Source organism: Seriola dumerili, unplaced genomic scaffold, assembly GCF_002260705.1.
Source record: "Seriola dumerili isolate Sdu_G_001 unplaced genomic scaffold, Sdu_1.0 BDQW01000191.1, whole genome shotgun sequence".
In the NCBI taxonomy this organism is placed as follows: domain Eukaryota; kingdom Metazoa; phylum Chordata; class Actinopteri; order Carangiformes; family Carangidae; genus Seriola; species Seriola dumerili.
The window spans coordinates 9822662-9846271 of NW_019174446.1; the positions used below are offsets into that span (position 1 = coordinate 9822662).

General features: G+C 39.3%; 1 protein-coding gene across 1 annotated transcript in view; it reads right to left on the reverse strand.

Moving 5' to 3' along the window:
- The window catches only part of col14a1 (collagen type XIV alpha 1 chain), a 147919-nt gene that overhangs the window by 85793 nt on the left and 38516 nt on the right, over positions 1 to 23610 (reverse strand). The window contains exons 19-26 of the mRNA XM_022753606.1: positions 22703 to 22835; positions 21449 to 21571; positions 19388 to 19537; positions 14963 to 15079; positions 11280 to 11426; positions 8773 to 8847; positions 5647 to 5786; positions 2904 to 3027 (exon numbers count right to left, since the gene is read on the reverse strand). Coding sequence (XP_022609327.1) covers positions 2904 to 3027; positions 5647 to 5786; positions 8773 to 8847; positions 11280 to 11426; positions 14963 to 15079; positions 19388 to 19537; positions 21449 to 21571; positions 22703 to 22835 — 1009 coding nt within the window. The remainder of the gene's footprint in view (positions 1 to 2903; positions 3028 to 5646; positions 5787 to 8772; positions 8848 to 11279; positions 11427 to 14962; positions 15080 to 19387; positions 19538 to 21448; positions 21572 to 22702; positions 22836 to 23610) is intronic.

Below are 23610 nucleotides of genomic sequence, written 5' to 3' on the forward strand. Positions count from 1 at the left end.
TCAAACACACCTTTACATTTGCCCATAAGCAGACACTGCAACCCAGTTCCTCTATCTGTAGGCCTATGCACTGTACAGTCAAGCAGTGTCAGGGATTAGCATGAAAATCAATCTCAAAAGACACACACACACTCATATACATCCACTACAGCACAGGGATAAAGACTATTACAGCAGCAGCTACATTAAATCAATCATTCACCAAGCCAGTCAGAGGCTCACTAATGCCTTAATGAATAAATGCATAGTGAAAAGCCAAATCCCAGAATATCAGCTTCAGCACCATGAATCCTCAGCATGCCCTTCCCTCACACTCAGAGAGGGTATACAGGAAAAAAAACTTACTGTAGAGACTTAAAGAAGGCAGCATCATTTACATACTGTTTGTAAAATGGGTATAGAGAAGAGGCTTATGACTAGAATTTGGCTCAGAAGCTGAATAAGTAGCTGTCCCTTCTCCTTAAGCAACAACCTCTGCAGTGCCATTGAGCAAGAAACTCCTGTTGCCACAGCAGCAGCTCAGTAGCTGGCTGTGTGAGATGGTGGGGTTAGTGGGAAACTCCCAGAATGCAGAATGAAGCAGCAACCCACTTTCTGATTAACAATACAATTTCATCTAAAAAAGAAAAGAAGAAAGAAAATCCTCTTTGATACTGATAGAACTTTTCAACTTTACTGTGAATCCATGTTTAGTTTTGAGTATGTTTTTAAAATCTGATTTTGATGGGTTTGCTTGACCTGGGGGGTTTTTGGACAGAGGGTGTAAAGTAAGCTAGCAATTTACAGTAAAAACATAAAAAGGCATTGAAGCTATGGGGTTACTTGTTGGCTTCTATGCAGATATATCTGCCAGAGGCTACGGGTTAAAGAGGCAGAAAGCTACAGCCTTTTATTTGAGGGCTTTGGTGGATTTAGACACAGTGAGGGGCCCTGATGGGGTCTCTGAGGAAAATTTGAGGTTGACGAGTGAAAAAAGGAAATAGTTTAGGGTTTGGAGAGTGAAAAAGATTTTAGGTTTGTAGTGCGAGCCTCAGTCAGAGCCAGAGACACTAGTAGTCTATGTTTCAATGGACCAAAGGAGTAAGATGTAAGTAAGGAGGTTTGGGCACAAACTCTAGACGTACTGTACACAGCTCTGTTAGTGTTCGCCTGTATAGTTAAAACACTGGTGCATTATGTTTTAGAGCCGTATTAGTGTGCAGAATCACAGAGGAAGAGAAAAAATATCAAAACTCAAACATAAAAAAGCCTCATTAAACAAAGGAAGGAAATAATCTCCACCTTGGCCTGAAGCAGGAGCAATGAAAAAACACAGACATAGAAAGAAACAATAAAATTATTTGCTTATTTTGTTGAATAAATTGTATAAAATAAAATAAAAACATACACATATACACATGAACTAAAAATATATGCTGTGTGGGCTTCTATGGTGGAATAAGGACAGCCTGAAGAATAGACACTATGTTTGCGCAATTGAAGGAGATTAATTCTATGTGTACGCATGTGTGCATGTGTGGGTGAGAGACAAAGAGATAGGGGGAGAGGGAGACAGAGAAACTGTGAGTCGGTGAGCAGTAGCCTAACCTTTAGAGAGCGAGCTGCCTCCTCTCTCTCTTTGTGTGGGGAGGATGATATTTCATGGTTTATTTTCTATTCTCTTGTAGACTGTATTCACACACACACACACACACACACACACACACACACACACACACACACACACACACACACACACACACACACACACTGCCCTGTCAGCTAAAACACCACCTGTTTCCAACCGTTAAACTACAAGACAGTACAGTAGGTGTAGGTGTATAAGGGGTAAATGCACAGAAGAAGGAAAGACAAAAGAGAACATTTAGAAAGAAGGAGGGTTGAAGCTTTAAAGGGTTGTCACCAAAGTGAGGGAGGAGAGGACAGTCAGAGGTTGGCAAAAGAGCAGAGGAGATGGACAAGAGGACAGAGGAGAAAGAGGAGTAAGAAGAGGGAGGAAGGGTTAAGTAGTGAGATGATCAGCACTAGAGCTGATAGGAAAGCTCAAGGACACAATTACTCTGAGCAGACACCGAGCCATGACCCAGACTTTAGAAGAGTTTAAGTGCTCTGAACAACCAGCATTACCTGTAAATCCACATTAATGGCATTCACCTTCTATGTACTAGCACAGCTGCAGACATGAATTTTACTAACGATTCACAACCCAAAGTGCTTGTTAGAGATCAGGACCCCTTAAAACGTCTCCTCTCTGCAGTAGCCTTTGTGATATTTTCAACAAATGTCCTAAATCAGGGGAAAAGTGTCTTTTTCATGGAGATCTTCCAAATCCGACAACATACTTTCTTCAAGTTTTCTCATCAAGGCTAGTTCTGGTAAGTTGAGGTTAAAAGTTCATTTTTGACCTTGGAAACAGCAGTTGACAAAGAAAAAATCTCACCACAAGGTCCATTAGTTGCTGCTGAGTTTTAACTGTATCACACAATCTTTCTCCGCAAATGGAGGCAGTCCAGCTGTCGTTTAAATGTAGATGTAAAAATTTTGGACAAATGATTAAACGCTCCAGACCAGCTACTAATGGACCCTGTGGAGAGATTGTTGTGTAAACCTCTGATTCCAAGGTCTAGAATGAACTTTCAATCTCAGCTTTTAAGACAGCATGGATGAAAAAGACGTCCCCTTGGAAATTTGAACATCTTCATCTTCCATGACACATAGGCAAACTGAGGAAGATTGTGTAATATGATCAAATGCTCCACAACAATGGACCTTGTGGTTAAGCTTATTTTGTCGACAAACTGACGTCCATTAGACTGAGGTAACAAACTGACATCTGGATTTACCTGTCTGGTTGCACTGCATGAACAATTATTGCATTAATCCCACTAATGCACTGTCCTGACCTGTCTTGGTGTTTCCTCCTTTGTATCTGATCCTCTGAATAGCCTCCAGCAGTGCTTCCTTGTTGCCATGGGAACTCAGCTGGAATTCTGTCCGAGCATCGTCGCTGAACTGAGCAATGGCCACCTGGAGAGAGACGGAGACAGACAGACAGACAGACAGACAGATAAGTGAAATAAGTTCAGAGCACATGTCAAATCAGATTAAACAAAGCTAAACAGAACCATTTTCTTTTTGCACTTGCTCTAAAGGGACAGTTCACCTAAAAATTCAAATTCAATCATCATCTGCTTATACTCATGTCAGTGACAATACCACTGCAATGTGTTCCTATATTTGAGCGCTCAGGTTTGTTTCATCTTCTTCCAAAACAAAAAGCAAGAAGCCAAATGACTCCATGCGGCATTGTCTGTGTGTTATGAAGCCAAATGACTGTGCTCTGGGTCCAAAAATCTAATACTTTCCCTCATTATCACCTGCAATTTATGCATTTAGTCTGAACAGCAACAACAGCATCAAACAGATGCTACCTTTGTTCGCTCACGGAAATACTGTAATTATACAAATTGCGCGTGCTTAGACAGCCCCGCAAAGTGAGCACTGTACAGATGGGAAAGTTAAACTGTACACGAGAAGGCAGAATTTGACATTTTCATAGTTTAACGTTAAGGTTTAATAGGTGAAAGCAGTAATGGGACACAGATTTGACCATTTGTCATCTGTTCAGCACTGGTGGTCATAGCAGAGAAAGTATAAGTTCATGATGTCAAATGGGAATATTACAGACTTGTTTTATGTAAGTCTCTAGGTGAAAATGCACTAAAATATATATATGTTCACTCTCCCGAATCAGAACTATAATCAATCTAATTGCCTTACTCTAAGAGGAGCGAACAACTATCATTACCTCCAGACTGCTAATAGTGCTGTTCTTGGCTCAGGGCGGCCTTCATTCACCAGCCAGCTCACTCCTTACTGTACAGCCAAATCTCTCACATTACAGCCGGTGTTTTGCTCTTGGTAGCCTTGTGCCAGAGGGTTATTGGGGCACGGCGAGGGTAGCAAACTGCTTAACAGCAGACATTACACAAATGAAAGAAAAGGGTCTAGCAAGCACCTCTACAGTGTGACAAATGAACCAGCTGAGCTCTGCTGACACAGTAGGGGGGCCATGCAGGCAGGAAACACAAAGAAATTAGTTTCAAATGACAATAGCGAGCTACTGCCCCAAGTTAGAGCCTGGCGTTACCTAATGATGAACCGAATACATGAGAAACATACTGAGGCAGTGGAGATGGTAATAGCCACTGAGGTAACGTGGTTTAGTATTACTTAAGTTCCGTAAGTATCACTCATGGTGGATTTTACACTGAGGATCAAGCTGATACTTGAACCATTTGATATTTATCCCAGCTTTTACTGCATCTAGACTTAATTTATTAAGACCACCACTCCTGCCAGAGAAGTAATGTTTTCTGGCACAAAACACAGCGGCAGCAAATGAGTGGAGTTAATCGAACACTGCTCAGCAACAAAAAGGCCTTCCAGAGAGTAAAGATTGACTCACTAGGGGTTTTAAAGTTCTCTCTCACTTTTCTTAACTTTTCTATAGATACATATAGATGTGGTCATGCTGATTTCTAAGGGGACAGACCAAGAAAACTGGGTGAAATTTCTGCCTCATCCTTCCAGTATCAAATAACGGCAACAGCAGCAGGCTTCCTCGAACAATAAATGAGTCAAAAGGACATGGGTCAAAAGGAGGAGGATTCTTCAAGATTCATATTTTGGGCAAATGTCCATAATTGCTATTTTGGTCTGAATGTCTGATGTAACAGTGAGAATGGAACGGAGAAAAGAAGGAGGAAATAGCTTGCAGGTTACAGAAAGCAAGCTGCAGATCACGCTCCATTGTTTCATTATGGATATACAGCACCCAGTGTCCTTTATTCCTTTATCTACTGAATGAAAGTATAGTTTCAGGGACATTTGTGAGGAAATTAAAACAATTTTTTCTTCCTCCTTCTCTTTCTTTGAATAGCTGGAGGTGAAATGGGTTACAGCATATGAAGGAGGGAGGACAGAAGCAAGACGAAGAAGAAGCATGTTCGTAATCTGTCTTTTTTAGGGGAGGATTTTGTGATACAAAAATATATTTGAAAATGGAAATATATCTTTTTTCACAACACTTTCTCTTTTATGAATGGCTTCTTTATCCACGGATTACACTAAGATGTGTAATTTCTTCATTTCATCATTATCATGGTTTTCAGTGTGGCTACTTTTGGCTAGATCCTCAGCATCTGCTTTACATTGCATTTCCCAAGACATGCATTTTTCAGAAGGAAAATGCTATAACAAAGAAAATAAATTGGAGAGAGAGAGAACAAGAATTAAAAGCCTCAGCAGATTTGTATTTTTTTGTTGGTTAACTTATTGTACTATATACATGTCATTTTCACTAGACACAAATGTTTAGACTAGACACAAGAACCACTAGCAGTCATAAACATGAGCACCAGCACAGGGAGACATTATTCTGCTATTACAATATTCAGAGCGATATTCAAGTGGTCACGATTGCATTTTAACATTTTCAATTCTGAAATCTGAAATCCCGTGTAATGATGCATGCAGGAAAATTAAGGTAAGAACAAGTAAAACTTTATCTTAACTTTTAACATTTCTATTCTTCAGTTCTTCCTCTCTGAGGTAAAGTAACATATGTGTGGTCATGTGACTGACCTGAGTGCCATCTGGTCCAATCAGATCCAGTGATCCCATGGTGCTGTAAAGGAAACGTGTGATCTTCATGAAATTGTCGTCTCCGATGGACCAGGAGCCATCGACCAGGAACGCCAGGTCAGCCTTGGCCTCCTTGCACACTGGACAGACACACAGGTGAGATGTTTAGATTTAGTCAGCACAACGTTTTGTCTCTGCATTTAAAAAGTAATTTCATACAGAATGAAGGTCAGTGGAGGACAAAGCATAAGCTTAATGTTAACTGGCTGTCTAATATATTCATTCTCTGGGTAAATAGTATGAAGCACTGCAAATACACATCCTCTGGAACAGGGTAAATATGCAAAGACTGGGCCTTCAGATTAATTTGCATGCTGTAGAGTTTATAAGATTAAAGGTATAATGCACACTCTCTAACTCAGAGTTTCAAACTCAGACTTTTCTGAACACGAAAAATATATCCAGTGTGTTTGTTTTTTTCTTCTTTTGTAAGCTGCTCATTCATATTCCTGGTCCAGCAGTGACTTTTCCTTCTGCTTTTATTCTTCTCAGGTTTCTAAATGACTCCCAGTAGCCTTATCTTTGCCGCTGTAAAGTTGTTTTGTGGTTTTAACAAGTGTTCAAACTCCAAGTCTGCACTAAATTTCAAACCCTGTTAATGACCATGTCAGCCTCCATAAATTCCCAGGAAAAACCTGAACTGTCTCTCAAGGGTTTATGAGGAAAAATGGTTGTAATTCTAAATATAACAAAATACAGCAGAGTAATTTGGTTGCTTGAACACTAACAACTATCTCTGCTTTTATACTGTATGTCTTTTTCTCAATTCTTTCTCGTCTTTCTCTCCATTTGTCTCTTTCTGCCTTTTCCCCTCTGCTTTCTGTCTGCAGCTCTATCTCTGTCTGTTTTTCTCATCCTGGCCATCAATTTGTTTCATTCTCTACTTTTTTTTCTTTTTCTTTCTCCCCTCATCTTTCTCCCTCTTATAGACCATCACACACCTTGCTTTCTCTTTCCTCTATCTTTGCAGTTCTGTCCTGAGTAAAAGTTGACTATGATTATGGATGGAAGCATCAGTCTGACAAAAGGTCAGACACTCGGATAGAAATGCTTACAGACGGGCTCAGCAGGTGTGTCGGTTCATGTCTGAGGAGTTTGTCCTGCAGGTCAGCCTTTAACCTGAGCCCATCAGACAGGAACAGATGAGGAGGACTGTCTGGGTAGGAGGAGGAGGCTCTGACTCTGAACTTGTACCCCTTTGTTTCTAATCTTTCTGAGCTTGTCAAATGATGAAAAATCCTCTTCCGTGAGAATATTTTACCTGTCCTCTCTCATGAGTCATTTGCTGGTGCACCTTCAATTGCAGTTAGTCAAGGTTTAAAGGAGCTATATGTAAGTTTTCTCTGCTGCCAAATGTGGTTTCTTGTCAGGGTCGGGCAGTAATGGTGGTGATAACGGTCGCTTGCCAAGAGCTTCAGCCATCGTTGCGTTTACAAGTTAAGAGGTTAGAATACGCTCTCTGGGCAGCGCTACTTCTTCATCCGCTCATGCTGAACTGTCGGCAGATTGCACGCTACAGTGACTCACTATTGTAAAGTAGGATTACGAGACTGGATGGGTTGGGGCTAGCTGGTTAGCATGCTAACTTCAGTAGAAGAAAAGAAGTGATAGAAATAGAGGCAACCACTGGAGTCGGCTTTTGGCGAGTAAAGGGATGAAGTTTGATGCTGGACTCGCAACGTTTCCTCTAGACTGGTAAGTATAGGCTATGTGGTAATAGCGAAATAGCACCTTTTAAGTACAGTAAGTGTAATCCATAGGTATTTGGTCATTTACTTATGTAGTTTGTGAATGATTCAAAAAAAAAAAAAAATTACAGGTAGTGTTGCTTCCTGGAAAGACAATTACAAACAGCACATTCTGTAGTTATGATGGTCAAGTCTTGTAACTGTCAATCATAGGTGCACCCTGTATGTTTTAGCCAGTGTGTCCTGTTTGTAGATGGTCGGACTGTACTCTGGTGTTTTGGGGCTAAACTGAGACTGAAGCTGAAGCTGGATGGGAGTGGTCAGGTTAGCTCTCTAAGCCTGAGGTAATAAGCTAATGAACCAGGATTAGAGTAGCATTTCTTTATTTTGGCATCGGCTACAGTCCACAGTAGCCTGAGTATGCTGCACACAATAAAGTCGTTGTGGGAATCCAGTAAACGTCTCACTGACTTCCTGTGAGACACTTGACTTGTTTTTTGATTTTTCCTTTTTGCTTACCTTTAAGTTAGAGTCCATAATTTTATTATAGTGCCCCCAATCTGCAAATTTCCTTCCAGGTCACCACTGATGTTTTGAAACTAAACACGGTTCACAAATGTGTAAAGAGCCTTGAGTGGCATAACATAGCTGCTCTATTAAAAGTAAATTGTTAGATTATTTATTATTCTTTTTCTGTTTCAAAATTATGGCAAAGCAACATTGCATGTGCTGTTAAGTGTGGTGTTGATGATTGTTTTATACTAAAGAGCAAAACTACTGCTCTGTATACTTTGGTTACAGTTTCCTATGCATCAATGTCTCAATGACATTTTAGTCGCCCCCAATTTTAATTCAAATCATTTGATGGCAAGTATCTTCCAGTACAGACTCTGATGCAATTCTACACACCAATTTAATGAATCAAAGTTAATAAATGCAATGCACTTTAGGAACGATATAATATATATTACAAGATAAAGTGACTACACAATAATCATAGCTGTCTATTACAAATATACAGCAAAAGCAACAGAATGGCTGCCAAATATACCACTCAAAAATGTTACCTTACTGGTCATGATGAAAGAAGATGTCTCCTCCTCATAAAGCAATGAAACTGCAATTATTGCATATATCTGTTGCTACAACTTGGCCATCATTTCTAAATATGACTTATACAACAACTGGTGTATATATTGTACAAGTTTGCCAGCACATTTTTTTAAAACAATCATAATTAAAGATACATTTCAAGACTGATTAACTATAGTGCCACAGTTATCAGAAAAAAGTAATCAGGGTAATGTGATGTTAACTACAAAACTAGAAAAGGATAACATATGAATGAGTGTGTGTTTGTGTTTCGCATCTTGCTCACCTTCCTTAGCGGGCGGGATGGTAGGGGGGGGCTCTGTGGTGGGTGGTTCACTCGGGGCTTGAATGGGTGCTGGCACTGGACAGACACACACACACACACACACACACACACACACACACACAAGGAAACAAGACAGGGTCATCAATCATGATGGTAGTGACAAGTGCCACCATCATTGGGTTTATCTGCTGACCCCACACACACGCAAGCATGCGCGCACGCACGCACGCACACGCACACACACAAACACACAGTCAATAAACTGACAACATGAGAGACAGCAGTAGGCTGTTTCTTTTAAGCTGAAAGTTTCCTCATCCTCTTCCGTCCTCCAGCAGCTGAGCTGGGGACCTTCACAGTGAAAAGGTTTGTAGTGTGCTTACAACCTATAGGTACATGAGCAATCTTGTGTTTGGTTCTGTATATCTCCATCACCAAGCAGTCAAACTACTCTCTTTCTATATATCTCTCTCCTATTCCTCCTATGAGCTGGACACAGCAAAAGTACTATTTTCATCAGTCTCGTATCTGTCTGACCAGAGGCTGTTTTTCAGAGTCAAAAACAGCCCCAGGTTAAGGTATGCCTCAGTGCCAAGCCAATTACTTTGCAGAAAGCAGTGGGTTCTGTCAAACGAGAGTAAAGTGAGTAAATCATCTTGAAAACATCGGCAACTGCTCACTGAAGGGGCACGTACTTCATGAAAGTAGACAAAATTATCTCAAATGTTTCTTCAGCTACCATGGTAAGATAATTAGTACATAATGTGTTTGATTCAATCATGAACTTTGTTCTTGAGCTTGTGTGCTTGGCGGTAAATTTTGGCAGTGGCGGATTGCGGATTTTATGGTAAGGCCATCAGTGATGATGTTTCGTTTTCTGTGAGTAAAAAACATTTACCATTACAGCGTTTAACCACCCACTTTTCAAGCGCTTTAAAATGAGAAGGACAGGGGGAACACATAGTTTAAGCAACGTATCTGTTGCTAGCTTTTCTCTCCCCTCACTGTCTGTTCTGAGAGAAGGAAGGATCAGAAAAATGGGAGGACACAGATAGATTATTAACAGCAAACTAATGAATAGATTATTATTTCTTCATTTTGAGAATAGTTGGGCTTTCAGAGAAGGTTAAGCAGGCCCTGATGGTCCAGCACTGCACTGTGGAAAATGTCACTGAACAATAAACATTGGGGACTTTCTGAGGTTTAGGAGCGGGTCATGTTGTCATTGATGTCATTGATGTCATTGATGTCATTCTCTCGGTCTGCTGTTTCCTTATCTTTACTATCTCTCTTCACACTGTGCCCTCTCTGTGTTCTCGCATTTTTAAAAAGTCACAGACACATGATATCAGTGTGTCAGTGGACAATGTTTCACAGCGAGTACATTTACAAGTATCTCCATTTTATTCTACTTATTTCCACTCCACTACATTTATAAAGGGAAATATTGTACTTTTTACTATGCTACATTTGTGTGACAGAAATGTAACGTAACATAAACTAACCAGCAGAATTTTAAGATAGTTAAATGATCTCCATCTCCACCAGGTACAACATTTAAACTGCCTACATGTTAATGCATTTAATAATGACTCTAAAATATAAGACTTTCATAATAATTTAGCACTGTAAAAGGGGCCATTCTGCTCAATGAGCAATTTTACTTTTTTTCTTAATCACAATTTCCTGATAACACTTAAATGCAGGATTACGATACTTGTACTTGTACTAGCACTGTAATCCTGCATTTCCCTGTTTATATGGTGGTTTTACTATTTTCATTCAAGTAAATAAACTTAATACTTCCACCTGTAGTGTCTGTGGACCTGCAACATTTGCTGAAATTGTCTCCAGTGGAATTTAATCCACAGTTGTCTACTCAAAATCTGTGGATCAACAACATTAGTCCAGGAACCTGTGTGTATGTGTATGTGTATGTGTATATCCGAGGTCATATCCATCTATCTATCTGTAACCCTGGTTGTGAGCTGAGCCCTCCTGGTCCCTGGAGCTGTGTGCTTCACCTCAGCTCATCAGCTGACCAATGAACTGCAACAGCAGAATCTATCTTCACTGAGAGAGAGACACGTGAGGGAGAGAGAGAGAGAGAGAGAGAAAGAGAGAGAGAGAGACTGAAGTTGAAGGTAAAAGAGAAAGTTGTAGAGGTGAGACAGATGTGTGGTAGAAGGTGGCTACTGTGGGGACAGATGGACATATGGAGAAAGACATAAAGAGCAACTGGAAGGATTAATTAGAGAAAATGAGGTAAGCGGAGAAAACCGAAAAAGAAGGAAGAAAGGACTGAGGGAGTGACAGTGACAAGAAATTGGTGTAAAAAAGGATAAAAGGGGTGAGTGTGAGTCAGCCTCCACAAAAATGCTGATGAAAATTTAAAATAAATGGGAGAAAACTCAAACTCAACGGTTTCTGTCCTGAATGCAAAGATGAACATTACAACATAATCATGCATATATTTATACATAATATATAAAACATTTGCAACATACACGTCATGTCAGTGATGGAGACCGAAGGTCCCTCCATTTCTTGCATCTGCGTATGGACACTTATCTCGTATTGGCTGCTGGGAGTGAGGTCATAGAAGCACTGTCGGGAAGCACCACCTCCCAGGCTCACTTCCTGTCTTTGACTATCTGCAAGTAATCAACAAACAAAACAGAAAATGATTTCAAGTTCACATCAACGGCCATAAAATCCTAATAAGCAAATCACTCTAAAGGATCTGTTTCAAATTAACTATTCACAGAGCACACATCTACATCTCCAGCCATGTTCTGCATCATATTCTTGCCTGTGCAGTTTAATCATATACACTGCACAGACTTGTTCAGATCTGAAGGTTCAAACTAGATTTGAAAATCTTGCTTCCAAGTGCAGATGAATGCACTGTATCTGCAACATGTAAAAATACCTTAATATGATTAATAACAGAAAAACTAATATTAACACTTTCTTTTAGAGTAAGAGAAGTTAGGAGTGAGTAAATTTTGGAAATTTGACTGTGGTGAAGTCAGAATCGACCGCCAGGATTTCACCAAACTGATTATGATCCATCAAACTCATCTGGTATTTCGATTTATCACACTTAACTGAAAATAAAATGAGGAGGCAGACTGTAGCTTGTGCAACTTTACTAATTTATTGCACCTCAAAGTTGGGTAACTAGAAAACTCTGAAGTTAAAAGACTGCAGGAAAACATCATTATATCCACTGAAAAATGAAATGAATCCTATCATTGATTTCTTTCCTCTTCCCTTGTCAATTTACTTTGGATTGCAGACTGCAAACACTTTCAATTTAGCGTTAGTTTTGAGAAGCTGTAGAGGGACAGCATCACAGAGAAAAAAACACATGAATGAGAATTTATGTTGGCAGCCAAAAAGGAACAAACAGGAAACGGGGAGCGCACACACAGACACACTCTAATAGCTGTCATTTGTCAGTTTCATTAGTCTAATTCTATTTCCTAATGTGTCTCTCATCTTGGAGAGTGACAAATTAGCCCCTCCTCCACAGAGGAAACAGCCATAGATAATAAAGTTTAGGGAAACAGCTGTCACTGAGAGGCTGCACTTTTCCATCTGAGAAGGTGTTTAAGCAGCTGGTTGGCTCTGCGTGGATTAAACCAAATCTCTGAACTCCAGCTAGAATATCCAACTACTGCTCAGGCAAGAGGGAGAGACGGAGATAAACAGAGACGTGTGAGATGGAAGGAGGATGGAGGAGAGAAATCCTCCTCCTTCTTCTTGCTGTCTTTTTTCTGTCAGTAAAAAGCACTAAATGCACTTACTGTTCATTTTTTCCTTTAACTGGAAGTAGTTTTTTTTTATTAATGTCAACAATCTCTACAACACTTGAGTTTCCCATTTATTAATCCACAACCATCTGTAGGAATCCTGTTGGGAAAATCTGTTTTGAAACAGAGCTACAGGCCTTTCTCACAGAGGACATTTTGACTTAGCTAATAACTGCAGCTAATAATGTTAATAATGACTGCATTCAGTTTAGGTGTGGCACTGTCACTGCTCTGATATGGGTAATGACTGCTGTCTCCCTGACAGAACAAAGTGGGACAGGGGCACAGATATCAATTTCTGGTGTATAGTTTTATATTCAGAACAGCAGTTATTCCTCCACTTATTTTTCAGTTTTATTCACTAATATTTTTTCACATGTATTACAAATATACATATGTGGATTGAAACCTTTTCTTAACTGAGAGTACAGCTTAAAAAAGCAGTAGTGCTTTAGCTATAAAACTAGGAGTGGGCCTTCAGTTGTTTTTTTGTAACAGCAGTTTATACCTTTATACTTTGAGGACAGATTACTCTCCTTGATGCTGGTGAGGCCAGCAGCATATGATACACATATTCTGTGCCCTGCCTGTCACAAGGTATTCAAATTTTTCTTATGAGTGCATTGTATGACACTAACTATTCCCAGGAGCTGTGTGTGACATTATCCCCCACTACACCAACACAGTAGTCCCACTGAAGTAAATGAGGAAGGAAACATCGTTCGCCAAAGAGCTACAAGTGTGAAAGCCCCCTTACTGTCACATACTCATGCATCTTTTCCTCTCAGGTGCTTTTGGGTTAAGTGAAAAAAATCATCACCAGTGCATCTGATTCTGCTTCCTATGTGAACTTTTGAACTTTCTAAAAAATAAACTCATGGACACAGAAATGTTCGCGATAACCAAGAATCTACATGGGATGTTTTATAGCTGCCTGTTTAATGCAGAAAATTGCAGAAAATTCCAATCACTATTTCAACAGTTTTTTCTCACCACAGATTTTATATGAACCTGTGCTGCACAACCAACAGCCCTCTGAGGACAAATAAAAGTAAAACTTGAACTTGAAGTTGCTCACTGTGAGTGGACCTGCTCCAAAATACCCTCTTGTTGAACGGACATATTGGACAAAGGTTTTATTAAGGTTTTTATATTCTAGAAACTCGATTCAAGGTAAAGTGAAAAGAAAATAAAGGAGCAAATATAACAAAGGCGAAAAGATTCATTCATTTTTCTGATTGACTGGATTAAAATAGATTTGGTAGATATATTTGCTAATTTCTTTCTTTTGTTATTAAAGATCTCCTTTCTTTGCTCCTTCTTTTCTTCATCTGTCTCCTTTTAAACATTTAATAACTGAGTAATCTGCACAATAAACAGCTTCTAAAGGTCACACTCTGTATCTTTACTCATTTTATTTCTGACACGATGACATATTCTGAAAGCGGTTTCCTCCCATGTCGTTTACTGGGGAGAGATTGAGTACATATCATATCTCCCTTCCTTTCTGCAGACCAAGAGATTTATGAAAATCCTTTACAATGTAAAACCTCTGCCATGACAGAAATACAGAACATTTATTTCCTCAGAGACTCGTACCAATATGAATTCAGATGACTCTGAGAGGTACAGTAGTGTCCAACAGTCTGAGACCACTTTCCATTCATCTGGGAAAGTGGTCTCAGACATTTGGACCCTACTATATGTAACCAACACATATGTAGCCATCACACACACGCACACACACACACACACACAACACAGCAGTCCTGCGCTGACTTGACTTTGTGTTACTAATAAACTGTGGAGACATTTTCATGAGGACAGACTATAAATCTATAAGGAAACATATTCAGAGTTTGGAGTGGACTCCAGCCTCCTCACCAAATATCACAACCCTAGTAAAATGTTTGATTTACTGACTGAATTGCAGTCCAGTCACTTGGCTGGCAAAAGCCCTCTTCCAAAAACAACGTGGAACGGTGAAACACGTTGGGACACAGAAATGTTGATGAGAACAACTAACTGTACGTTTCTGCACGTGCTCTCGGACTACCACTTGTTCCCAAAAACTATGCATGAATTAAGCTTTTGTCTGGAAATACTGTTTTTTTTTTCCTTTCTAAAACTGCAGTTAACAGGTGTGAACCAGACCACCTTTCAGCAAACTGATAAAGTAACCCTTAATTTAAATTCACACCAGATAAGTCAATCACGTCAACGCATGGCGCGAGCTGCCTGTCTGGTATCACATTCTCACGCTGAGAGCAAAACTAATGGAAGCAGTAAGCACAAGAAATGAACACATTTTTTTTTCACCACCTTTAACACAAACACTGCCACACACTCTCGTTAACAGTGAATGTACTTACTGAGTGTAGACTGTATGGACACTCTGTATAACGTGGCGTGTAGAAGAGGCTGCCACTGGACACACATGCTGTTGGAACGCACCTGGTAGGTTGACAAGCCAGAGACGCCGAGGAACACTGGAGAGAGAGAGAGAGAGAGGAAAATGACAGAAAGATTAATTTAGCATAGATTTCTCAACTCCTAAGGAGAAAATTGTGTGTTCACGTAAGACTCGCTGATGCTCAACGGACAATCGCACAACAAACAGCTAATCTGTTCATTACAGATCGCCGTACACAAGATATCTCTCAGGGAATTACATGATTTACTAAATCTATCAAGCGGCACATGAACACTGCAACAATCAACAAGGGGGCGTAATTAACAGTATGTCCACGTTCAACCAGATGAAAACATGAAACAGAACACTTGAGTTAAAATGTGTAACACTGGTCACTTTTGTTAATTATTCCTTTGAATGGCTGGCAGTAATAGAAAGTTATAATTGATGTTAAACAATGTTGAGAAAAGGGTTTCTGACAAACTGTTGCACCTTTTCTAACCATAAACTTGACCTTTTTCCTTTCTGTCTGTGTCACTTGTCCAGTAGGCACCCTCCACCATCCAGCTCCTCCACCCATCAAAATAACTAAAGATTCCAACTGGGAGAGGCTCAGACACTCACAGCACAGAGCACTCTGGATCATGTGGGCTTCAAAGTCTGCACCAAACTACTCTATATTCATTAAGGCTAATTTGCATCTTATTGATGGTCCTCCAAAGTCTCCCTTAGCTGAACTGGGAATAATTTTGCAAAGATATGTCATTAATTGAACTACTCTGAGAAAAATGTGGACAAGTTTTGTTATTTGGAGAGGCAAATAGTTTAACATACATATTGTATAATGTATGATGTGTTCAAGGTCAGCAGTCAACATTAGGGTTGGAATTGTGCTAAACTTTGGGTTAGACCTGCACTGGCTGTATTATACATCAAATGCACAAGTGGCATTTTGTTGAACATGTCTTTGGTGTGCTGATGGCAGAAAAATAAACAGTTTAGCATCCGCATAAAGAGTAAATGGTAGAAATGTATCTATATTGACAGTTCCAATTACAACATTCAGCTCAAACAAATCATTAAGTCACAAAACAAAACTAGTCAGGCTTGACGTTTAACTGTCATGTGAGGAAACAATGAGGCATGATGCAGCAAAATGCAAAACACCATGAGCAATTTAAATAGCTGAAGCTTGTTTGGGAGTGAGATTTCAGTGTACCACAGGCAGGAAAACCTCCAAGGAACCACTCTCTCTCTTCTGGTTTCCTCACACTCTCTTTGTCTCTCTCTCTCTCTCCTCCTCTCTCTTGTTCTGTCCCCCTTGTTAACAGAATTTGCTGATGGTATAAAATAAACTTGGCTATTGCACCAGTAAATGGATATTCTATGCTGGGACCATATGGCAGGTACCTTATTTGTAAATACTAGTGAATAATGCATATGACAACATCATTCCTTTCAATAACATGCAAAGATGCACACAAACTCGCTCATGTACACACAGACAGGTGACATGCGACACACGTACAACACAAAAACACATCAACATGGATATATGCAATCATGTATGGATTTACATGTGAGTTCACATTATATACTTGTGTTAGTCTACTCCAAATAAAACCAATCTGCCATGTTTGTACAGATTTAAAACAGATTCATGACTAAACATGAAGCTAAGCGTTTGGACTCGACTGCCGGTTAGCCAAACTGAGAGTCAGTTAGTTAGTTACTTAGTTAGTTAGTATTGGTTTTTTTAACTTTGACTTTATTTCTGTAATCGGGGATGTCAGAATTACATCTGACTCCACTTTTGTCTGTGGAAACAATCTGAACACGTCTAAGAAAACACCTCAACTCATTGTGGTGACACGGATTTCACTGCAAGGCTTAAGTGGAAGTGTACAAAGCCCAGTTTAAACATAGAAGAAAGACATGAAAACCAGGACAAAGAAAGATGGAAGAATTAGAGAAAGGGAATGTAAAAGGTTAAAAAAAAAAGTATATTAATAAGAGGAAAGTGAGCATTTTTTAGTGGTAATTGCCCATTTAACATCTAAAGGTCAGAGTGAAAGGAGTGTAACGGATATAGACTATGGTGGACCATATGGAGATGCTGCAATCAGTCAGAAATTACCTCTGTGCGTGTGAGTGCGTGCTCAAGTTGCCAGGCTTGGTGCCAAACATTTGCACCCATCTGCCTTCACAAGCTCCACACACTCAGTTTCCACAAGACTATTTCTTCATTCTCCTTCTGCCTGAGTCACGTCATGTAATCCTTTCACAGCAGGAGCTCAAGTCTCATACTTTTAGTCTTCAAAAAAACATGTTATTTTCATTTTTGTGTGAATCCTACAAAATATCTTGAGACTGTCTTGACTGAGCACTCTTCACTGCTGCTGTTGAAACCAAATTTTTATTGTAACCCTGAAACACTACCACCTAAATACAAACTACATAAAACTTCATTTGGGGGAAACAGTTTCATTTCATTCGATGGTCCTCAAGGTAACAATAATTACCTTTCTATGCTACATGCTAGTATGTGTAATTTATTGATCCAAACATGCCAGTTGGCTCCCACAGTAAGGCTGCAATGAATGCAGTGTACCCTGGGAAATATGTTACTGTATCTCCCTTATTAGAATGAGAAATGACTGAACACATCTCCTTAGTAAATCAGAGTTTCTCCACTGTAGAGCACAAATATGGACAATGAATTTAACTACACCCTGTGTAGTACGGGAAAATATGACACATCTGAAAATTTATCAGTGCACTGTGAATTCTTTGCATCTGAATACATGTTCATCTGACTATTTAGTGATGTCATTTCATTCATTCCTGGCCAACACTGTAGAAAACAAAGTGCGATGTGGCATACAATACAATACGCACAAATAGAAAGTGTTGAATAAATATGGATATGAGAAATCTACATCTAGATAAAGTTATTATATATGTCACTATAAATTTACTTTTTGCTGTATGCACAGTTATAAATGGGGCTTGTGAACTCACTGCCCTTATTAAATTTGGTAGGGTGGACAGTAGAGGTACCATCATCCAGTGCTAAACCAGGCCAGTGTTAAGTTTAAATATGGATGGCTGATAAATCTACATGTCATTGTTGCATACTTTATCTCGTTATGAAAGTATCTTTGTTCTATGACAGTCAGGAAGGCTCATGGGAATTGTCACTCATCCTGCAGGGGGATGATGAACAGATGAAAGATGCTACATCACTGCAGCAAAATATCATGAAAAATCTGTGTATCAAAAGCATTCCTCTTTAATTGTTGATTATGTATAAATCCAGGAATGAGACTAAACTGAATCTTTTTCAACATCTTTCTTCAAAGTTAAGGGAAATTGCTTTTCAGAAAGAAAAAGTGAGCTGTGTACAAAAACATGCATGAGAAATTTACGAGATATTAAAATTAGAGTATATTTGTTTTCATCCCACTGGATGTGCCACTATTTGGTGAGTCCCTCATGACCAATCAGACAGTAAACCTAAAAGACAACAGTAGATTTTAAAGTAAGGGATGATACAGCAGTTTTCTGAAAACCGCACACATACAAACAGGAAGTCATTAAGCCAAAAAGACAACAAAAATGTTTGGTGATAGATAGTGACATAGTACTATTATGAGAGCCTGCCAGAGTGGGTTTCAAGAAAGAAACAGATGCATACACTCATACTGTATACCTGCTCTACAAAGACTATGTCAATCTCTCTCCCTCTAACTTCCTCCCTCTCACTCCATTTGTTTTAGATGAGACAAGAGTTAAAGCCTGCATCAGGTTTTACTGCACCTACTCATACCAAATTTATATGCATATAGGACTATTCTCACCGCCTGACTGGGAAATATTTATAGCCTTCTGTCTATCTGTCTGTTTGCTAAAGTCTCAATGGAAATTAGAGCGTATGGTATCAGCAGGCAGTTAATATGCATGTTGTACCTTTCCCACTTTCCTAAAACTAGTTTGCTTTTCTGCTGCTGCTGCTGCTGCTGCTGCTGCTGCCTCTGTCTCTGTCTCTTCCTTCTAATAATCACACTCCTTTGTGACAAATTCAGACTATGACTATAATTAAGGTGGTGGTGATGCCCCTCATTATGCTCATTTTGGAATGACAAATTTTGATATCTGGTATGACCTCTCAAAAGTAAATTCAATTTAAAATTACATTTAGGATCTTAGTTTTTTAAAACTCTTTATTGTTAAACTTTTGTCTGAGCAAAACTTCCATTTACAGTCATGTCCATAAACAATACGTATTTTCCTACAACGTCAACAGTGCCAAACAAGATAGGACAACACGAAATAGTACCTACTCTTCCAACAAAGTGTGATTGTGTGCAATAGGGATGCTTACTTGTTTTAGCATTCACGAGTTGTGGTTCACTTTGTCCTGTAGGGTAGGAAGCTGTCACTTGAACGCTGTATTCTGTCCCGCTCAGAAGATTCAGAAGGAGCATGGAGTTCACATCTTCACCCACAGTTGTCTCCAAAACTGGTCCTGGAACTGAGAAAGACACAAACATATATACATAGATAAGCACAGACAGAAAGGACAGAGGGAATCAAAGAATGAGAGAAGTCTCCCAAAATTTAAGGAAGCAATTTACAAACCAAATAAACATTGATTTGAGACTATGTAAAAGTATTTTAATCCCATTTAGAATTGGAACTTGCTGGGTTAGGGTTATCAAACCTGAGTCAGCAACTGAATTTCATTTTTTTTAAAATGTATTTATCATACTTAAAATACCAGCACTAACTAACTGTGTTGCAATACAAGAACAACGCTCTTGCCACGGATCATCAGCTGGTGGAGACACTGCCTGTCTGGGACATGCAGCTCGCCTCATACTTTGAACACGATACCTTGAACAACTGTCAGCTACAATACAGGTTGTTGACAGAACCAAACTTGATTATTAATTAACACTGATCACTATGAAAGAAAAGTCATAATCCACATCTTTCAATACAACAGATGTAACACTGAAGCTCATTACTTGTCTGGTCTGTTAATAGGTTGCTAGGTTACAAGTAGAAAAAGTAACCAAAGCTGACTGACACTTACAGATATGTGATAGGCGTACTATATTGGGAGATACTGACAACTTACCATCTCCCACACATACACAAACCTGTATAAACACATGCATGCACAAGCTCAACAACAAAGATACTCAGGAATATGTATGCACACATGCACAAGTGTGCACACACACATTCTCCTCTAGGCCAATGTAATAAAACAAAGATATAATAATAAAAACCTTCATTAATGCAGATTTTCCAAACAACTGCTACAAAGCGCTTTACAAAATAATAACAATCCTGCATGAATATAATAATGGTATGAATTAAAAAAGCAACAAAAGCAATACAAGGGGAAAAAAACATAAATAAAGGAAGAGCTGCATTATCTTTACAACACACCATCCACTGGAGCACTATTAAATAGGACACAGACTGTGTGTGTGTCTTTGTGTATGCATGTGTTTGGGGATTTTTGCATTTGTTATATGAGGTGGATTTATTCTTACATTATGTATGTGCGTGTGTGTGCGTGTGTGTGCGTATGTGTGCATGGGTGTGCGTGGGTGTGTGTGTATTGGCATTTGCACTCACAAGCACTTCTAGCCTCTACGCCTCTAAGTTTCTCACAGTGAAAACAGCAGCCTGCTGAAATTTATTTCCCTTCAACTTAATTCCTAAAATCAGATTACTACAGCCTGTCCGCTTGAAGCTGGATCCTCAGAGACGCAGTAATTGTGTTTAAATGACTTAAAACAGACATGGAAACTATAAAGACTGGAGCCTTGACTTGGAAGGATGAAACAATTAGCACAGAGAAAGCAGCAGAACAGTGAAAATGGTCTTTTGTTGATGCTTCAAGACAATAAATAAATGAGGAAGGGTAATGTACTATTTCAGCTCAGGATCGCTGACGTTTCCCTTAACGCTTTAAGCTTCTTGTTAAAAAGAAAAATTAAGAAGTCACTTTCAGGAACGTCAAAACACCCTGAGAGTTAATATGTCCCTCTTGCAGGTTTGTCAGAGGTGGGTCCTCCTGTAGTAAGTGGATTACTATGTTTAGATGAGCCTGTGTTTCAGTGCAAAGCACTCACAAAACTGACAAAACAATACTCTTGTGCTTGACAATTAACAGTTTTCTAACAGTGCTTATGCATGAAGGTGTGCTTTTGTGGAAAGGAAACACAGAATTTAATTACCGCTCTCTGTCACTTTTTGTGTTTCAATTTAACAAAAACCATTACAAGAAAAAAAAAGACTGGGGAAAATCTCCACAATCTCTGCATTTTACATGTTGGGATTACTGCTTTATTAAACAAATAATATTTGGATTAGCATTAGTTTATGCCCTCTTAGTGTGTGTGTGTGTGTGTGTGTGTGTGTGTACCATAAATGGGCTGGTAGACGATCCTGTAACCCTCTGTTGGAGACTGAGGTGGATCCCAGGTGACCCTGAACCGGCTGTACCACTCCTCTGACACGCGGAGATTTCCAGGAGACAAGAGGGGCGCTGCCACAGCACAAGACAAAATCTGAATATAGGGGAGCTTCTCAGAGCCAGACTTAAATTTAGATAAAAAAATAAAATGAGAAGGGCAACACACTGAAATCTTTGACAGCTGGGGAAATAAATCAAATCCTCTACTGTTAAGGACAAGTATAGTCATTTGTTCGGACTGTATATGATTCAGGGCTGGGTATCATTCAAAATTTTTTAACACTAGCCCTGAGTTTGGGGAATGCCTGTCAGTTTCTTATATTAACTACTACAGACACATTTTGGCCGCTACCAAAAAGTCCTGAGATTTAATATCCAGCTTTAATATGATTTATGACTTTTGTTCCTTATTGCTGGTGACAGCACAAGAAAGCCTGGGCACAGCACTGCATATAGTTTGTTGATATATGAGTTTCAACAAACTGTGAATTATAAATTATTGTAGCACCGCAAAGTTGTAGTTTTTTTTTTGTTTGATTGTTTGTTTTTCAACCAGTGCCAGGCGTGGTTGAATTTGAGTTATCACAAAGTTGTAAATTCCTACGGAGCCTGATTTAGGTGTGAAGACAGTGTTCCTCCCTAAAAAATATAAAATCATATCTGGCTGTACATGAAGTGTGTCTTGGCTCTGATTTATTGCCTTGCTGCTTTCCAAGCTGAGAGCGGGGTTTTATTTGTAATATGGTGAGCTATAGCACCCTCATCTAAAGAGATGACATATTTCGTCTGACATTTCAGTTCTCTGTACGATGAGGAGACAATCACTGCTGTTCATTAGGGGTAATCAAGAGAATCAATTAGAGCTGATATAATTTAATCGTCTCATTAATGAAAAGAGCTGCTGTAATTGTGAACGGCCTTCATTAAGACAATTAAGAACGCATCAGTATTTGTCATCACTTTAATTTGCATTCTCCTTCAGGAACATAAACGAACATGAAATTAATGTAATGCAATGACCGGTCTGCTCGCTGAAATAAGATTCATTTTCATTAGCTTTCAGTTTTATCAGATGTGTTCTTCTAAACTGGGAGCTGTATCTCTGTGTGATAAAAATTGAGACACTGAGAGCTGACCAAGAATGGTTAATAATTCAGAGGATTGTGGGTGTGTGTGTGTCTGTGTGTGTGTTGTAAGGCCTACATGTGGCTCCCAGGGCAGAGACACTGATGCCGTCCTGTCCGTCCTTGTACACTGGCGTGACTGTCACTTTGTACTGGGTGTCTGATAGTAAAGGCTGAAGCACAACTCTCCTCTGACCACCTGGAACTAACACCTGCACACACACACACACACACACACACACACACACACAACCCCTCACACACACACACACACACACACACACACACACACACACACACCAGGATAAATGCACCATATAGCAGACTACATGCAGAATCTGTTGCTTTTCTCTGCTGATTTATAGCAACATTTGGAGGAAAGGATTGAGGCCAGATTTAATTTGGTAAAACAGAGTGTCGGCAAAATAGTACATATATCTTTAGGGATATGAACCACAACTGTTCAAGAATTCTGCTCACTTCAGTATAGTCAATAAAGTCACTTGAGGTCAGCAGTGAGACAAAAAAGAGCTGAGAAAAACCCATTACTGCTGAGTTTTCATTTATAAATGTTGCAGTTTGTTCTTTCTATGCATCTTTGTATAAGTTCTCAAAGTGTTTTTTTTATCAGAATAAGGTTCTTTCTCATCAAAAGGTTTGAAACAAACTACACTGCAACACAAATATCAAACTTAGTGTACTGAATCTTAGAAAAAGACAGCTAACAACCCAGATGTTGCTATTTTATAATATAATTAAATATAAATGGATGTTAACTAATTCTCCGCTTGACATGTCAGTCTTCACCTTGGAAAAAGTGGCTGACAAAACAATCTCTACTCAAGGTCCGCTTGCTTGCTTGTCCCGGAGCTTTCAACTTCATCACAAGGTTCTTTATCAGCAGATGATTTACGCCCATGTTGAAAGCTGCAGCAAGTAAGTGGAGATTGTTTTGTCAACCAATTGGTGATATTTGTAATTTGTAAA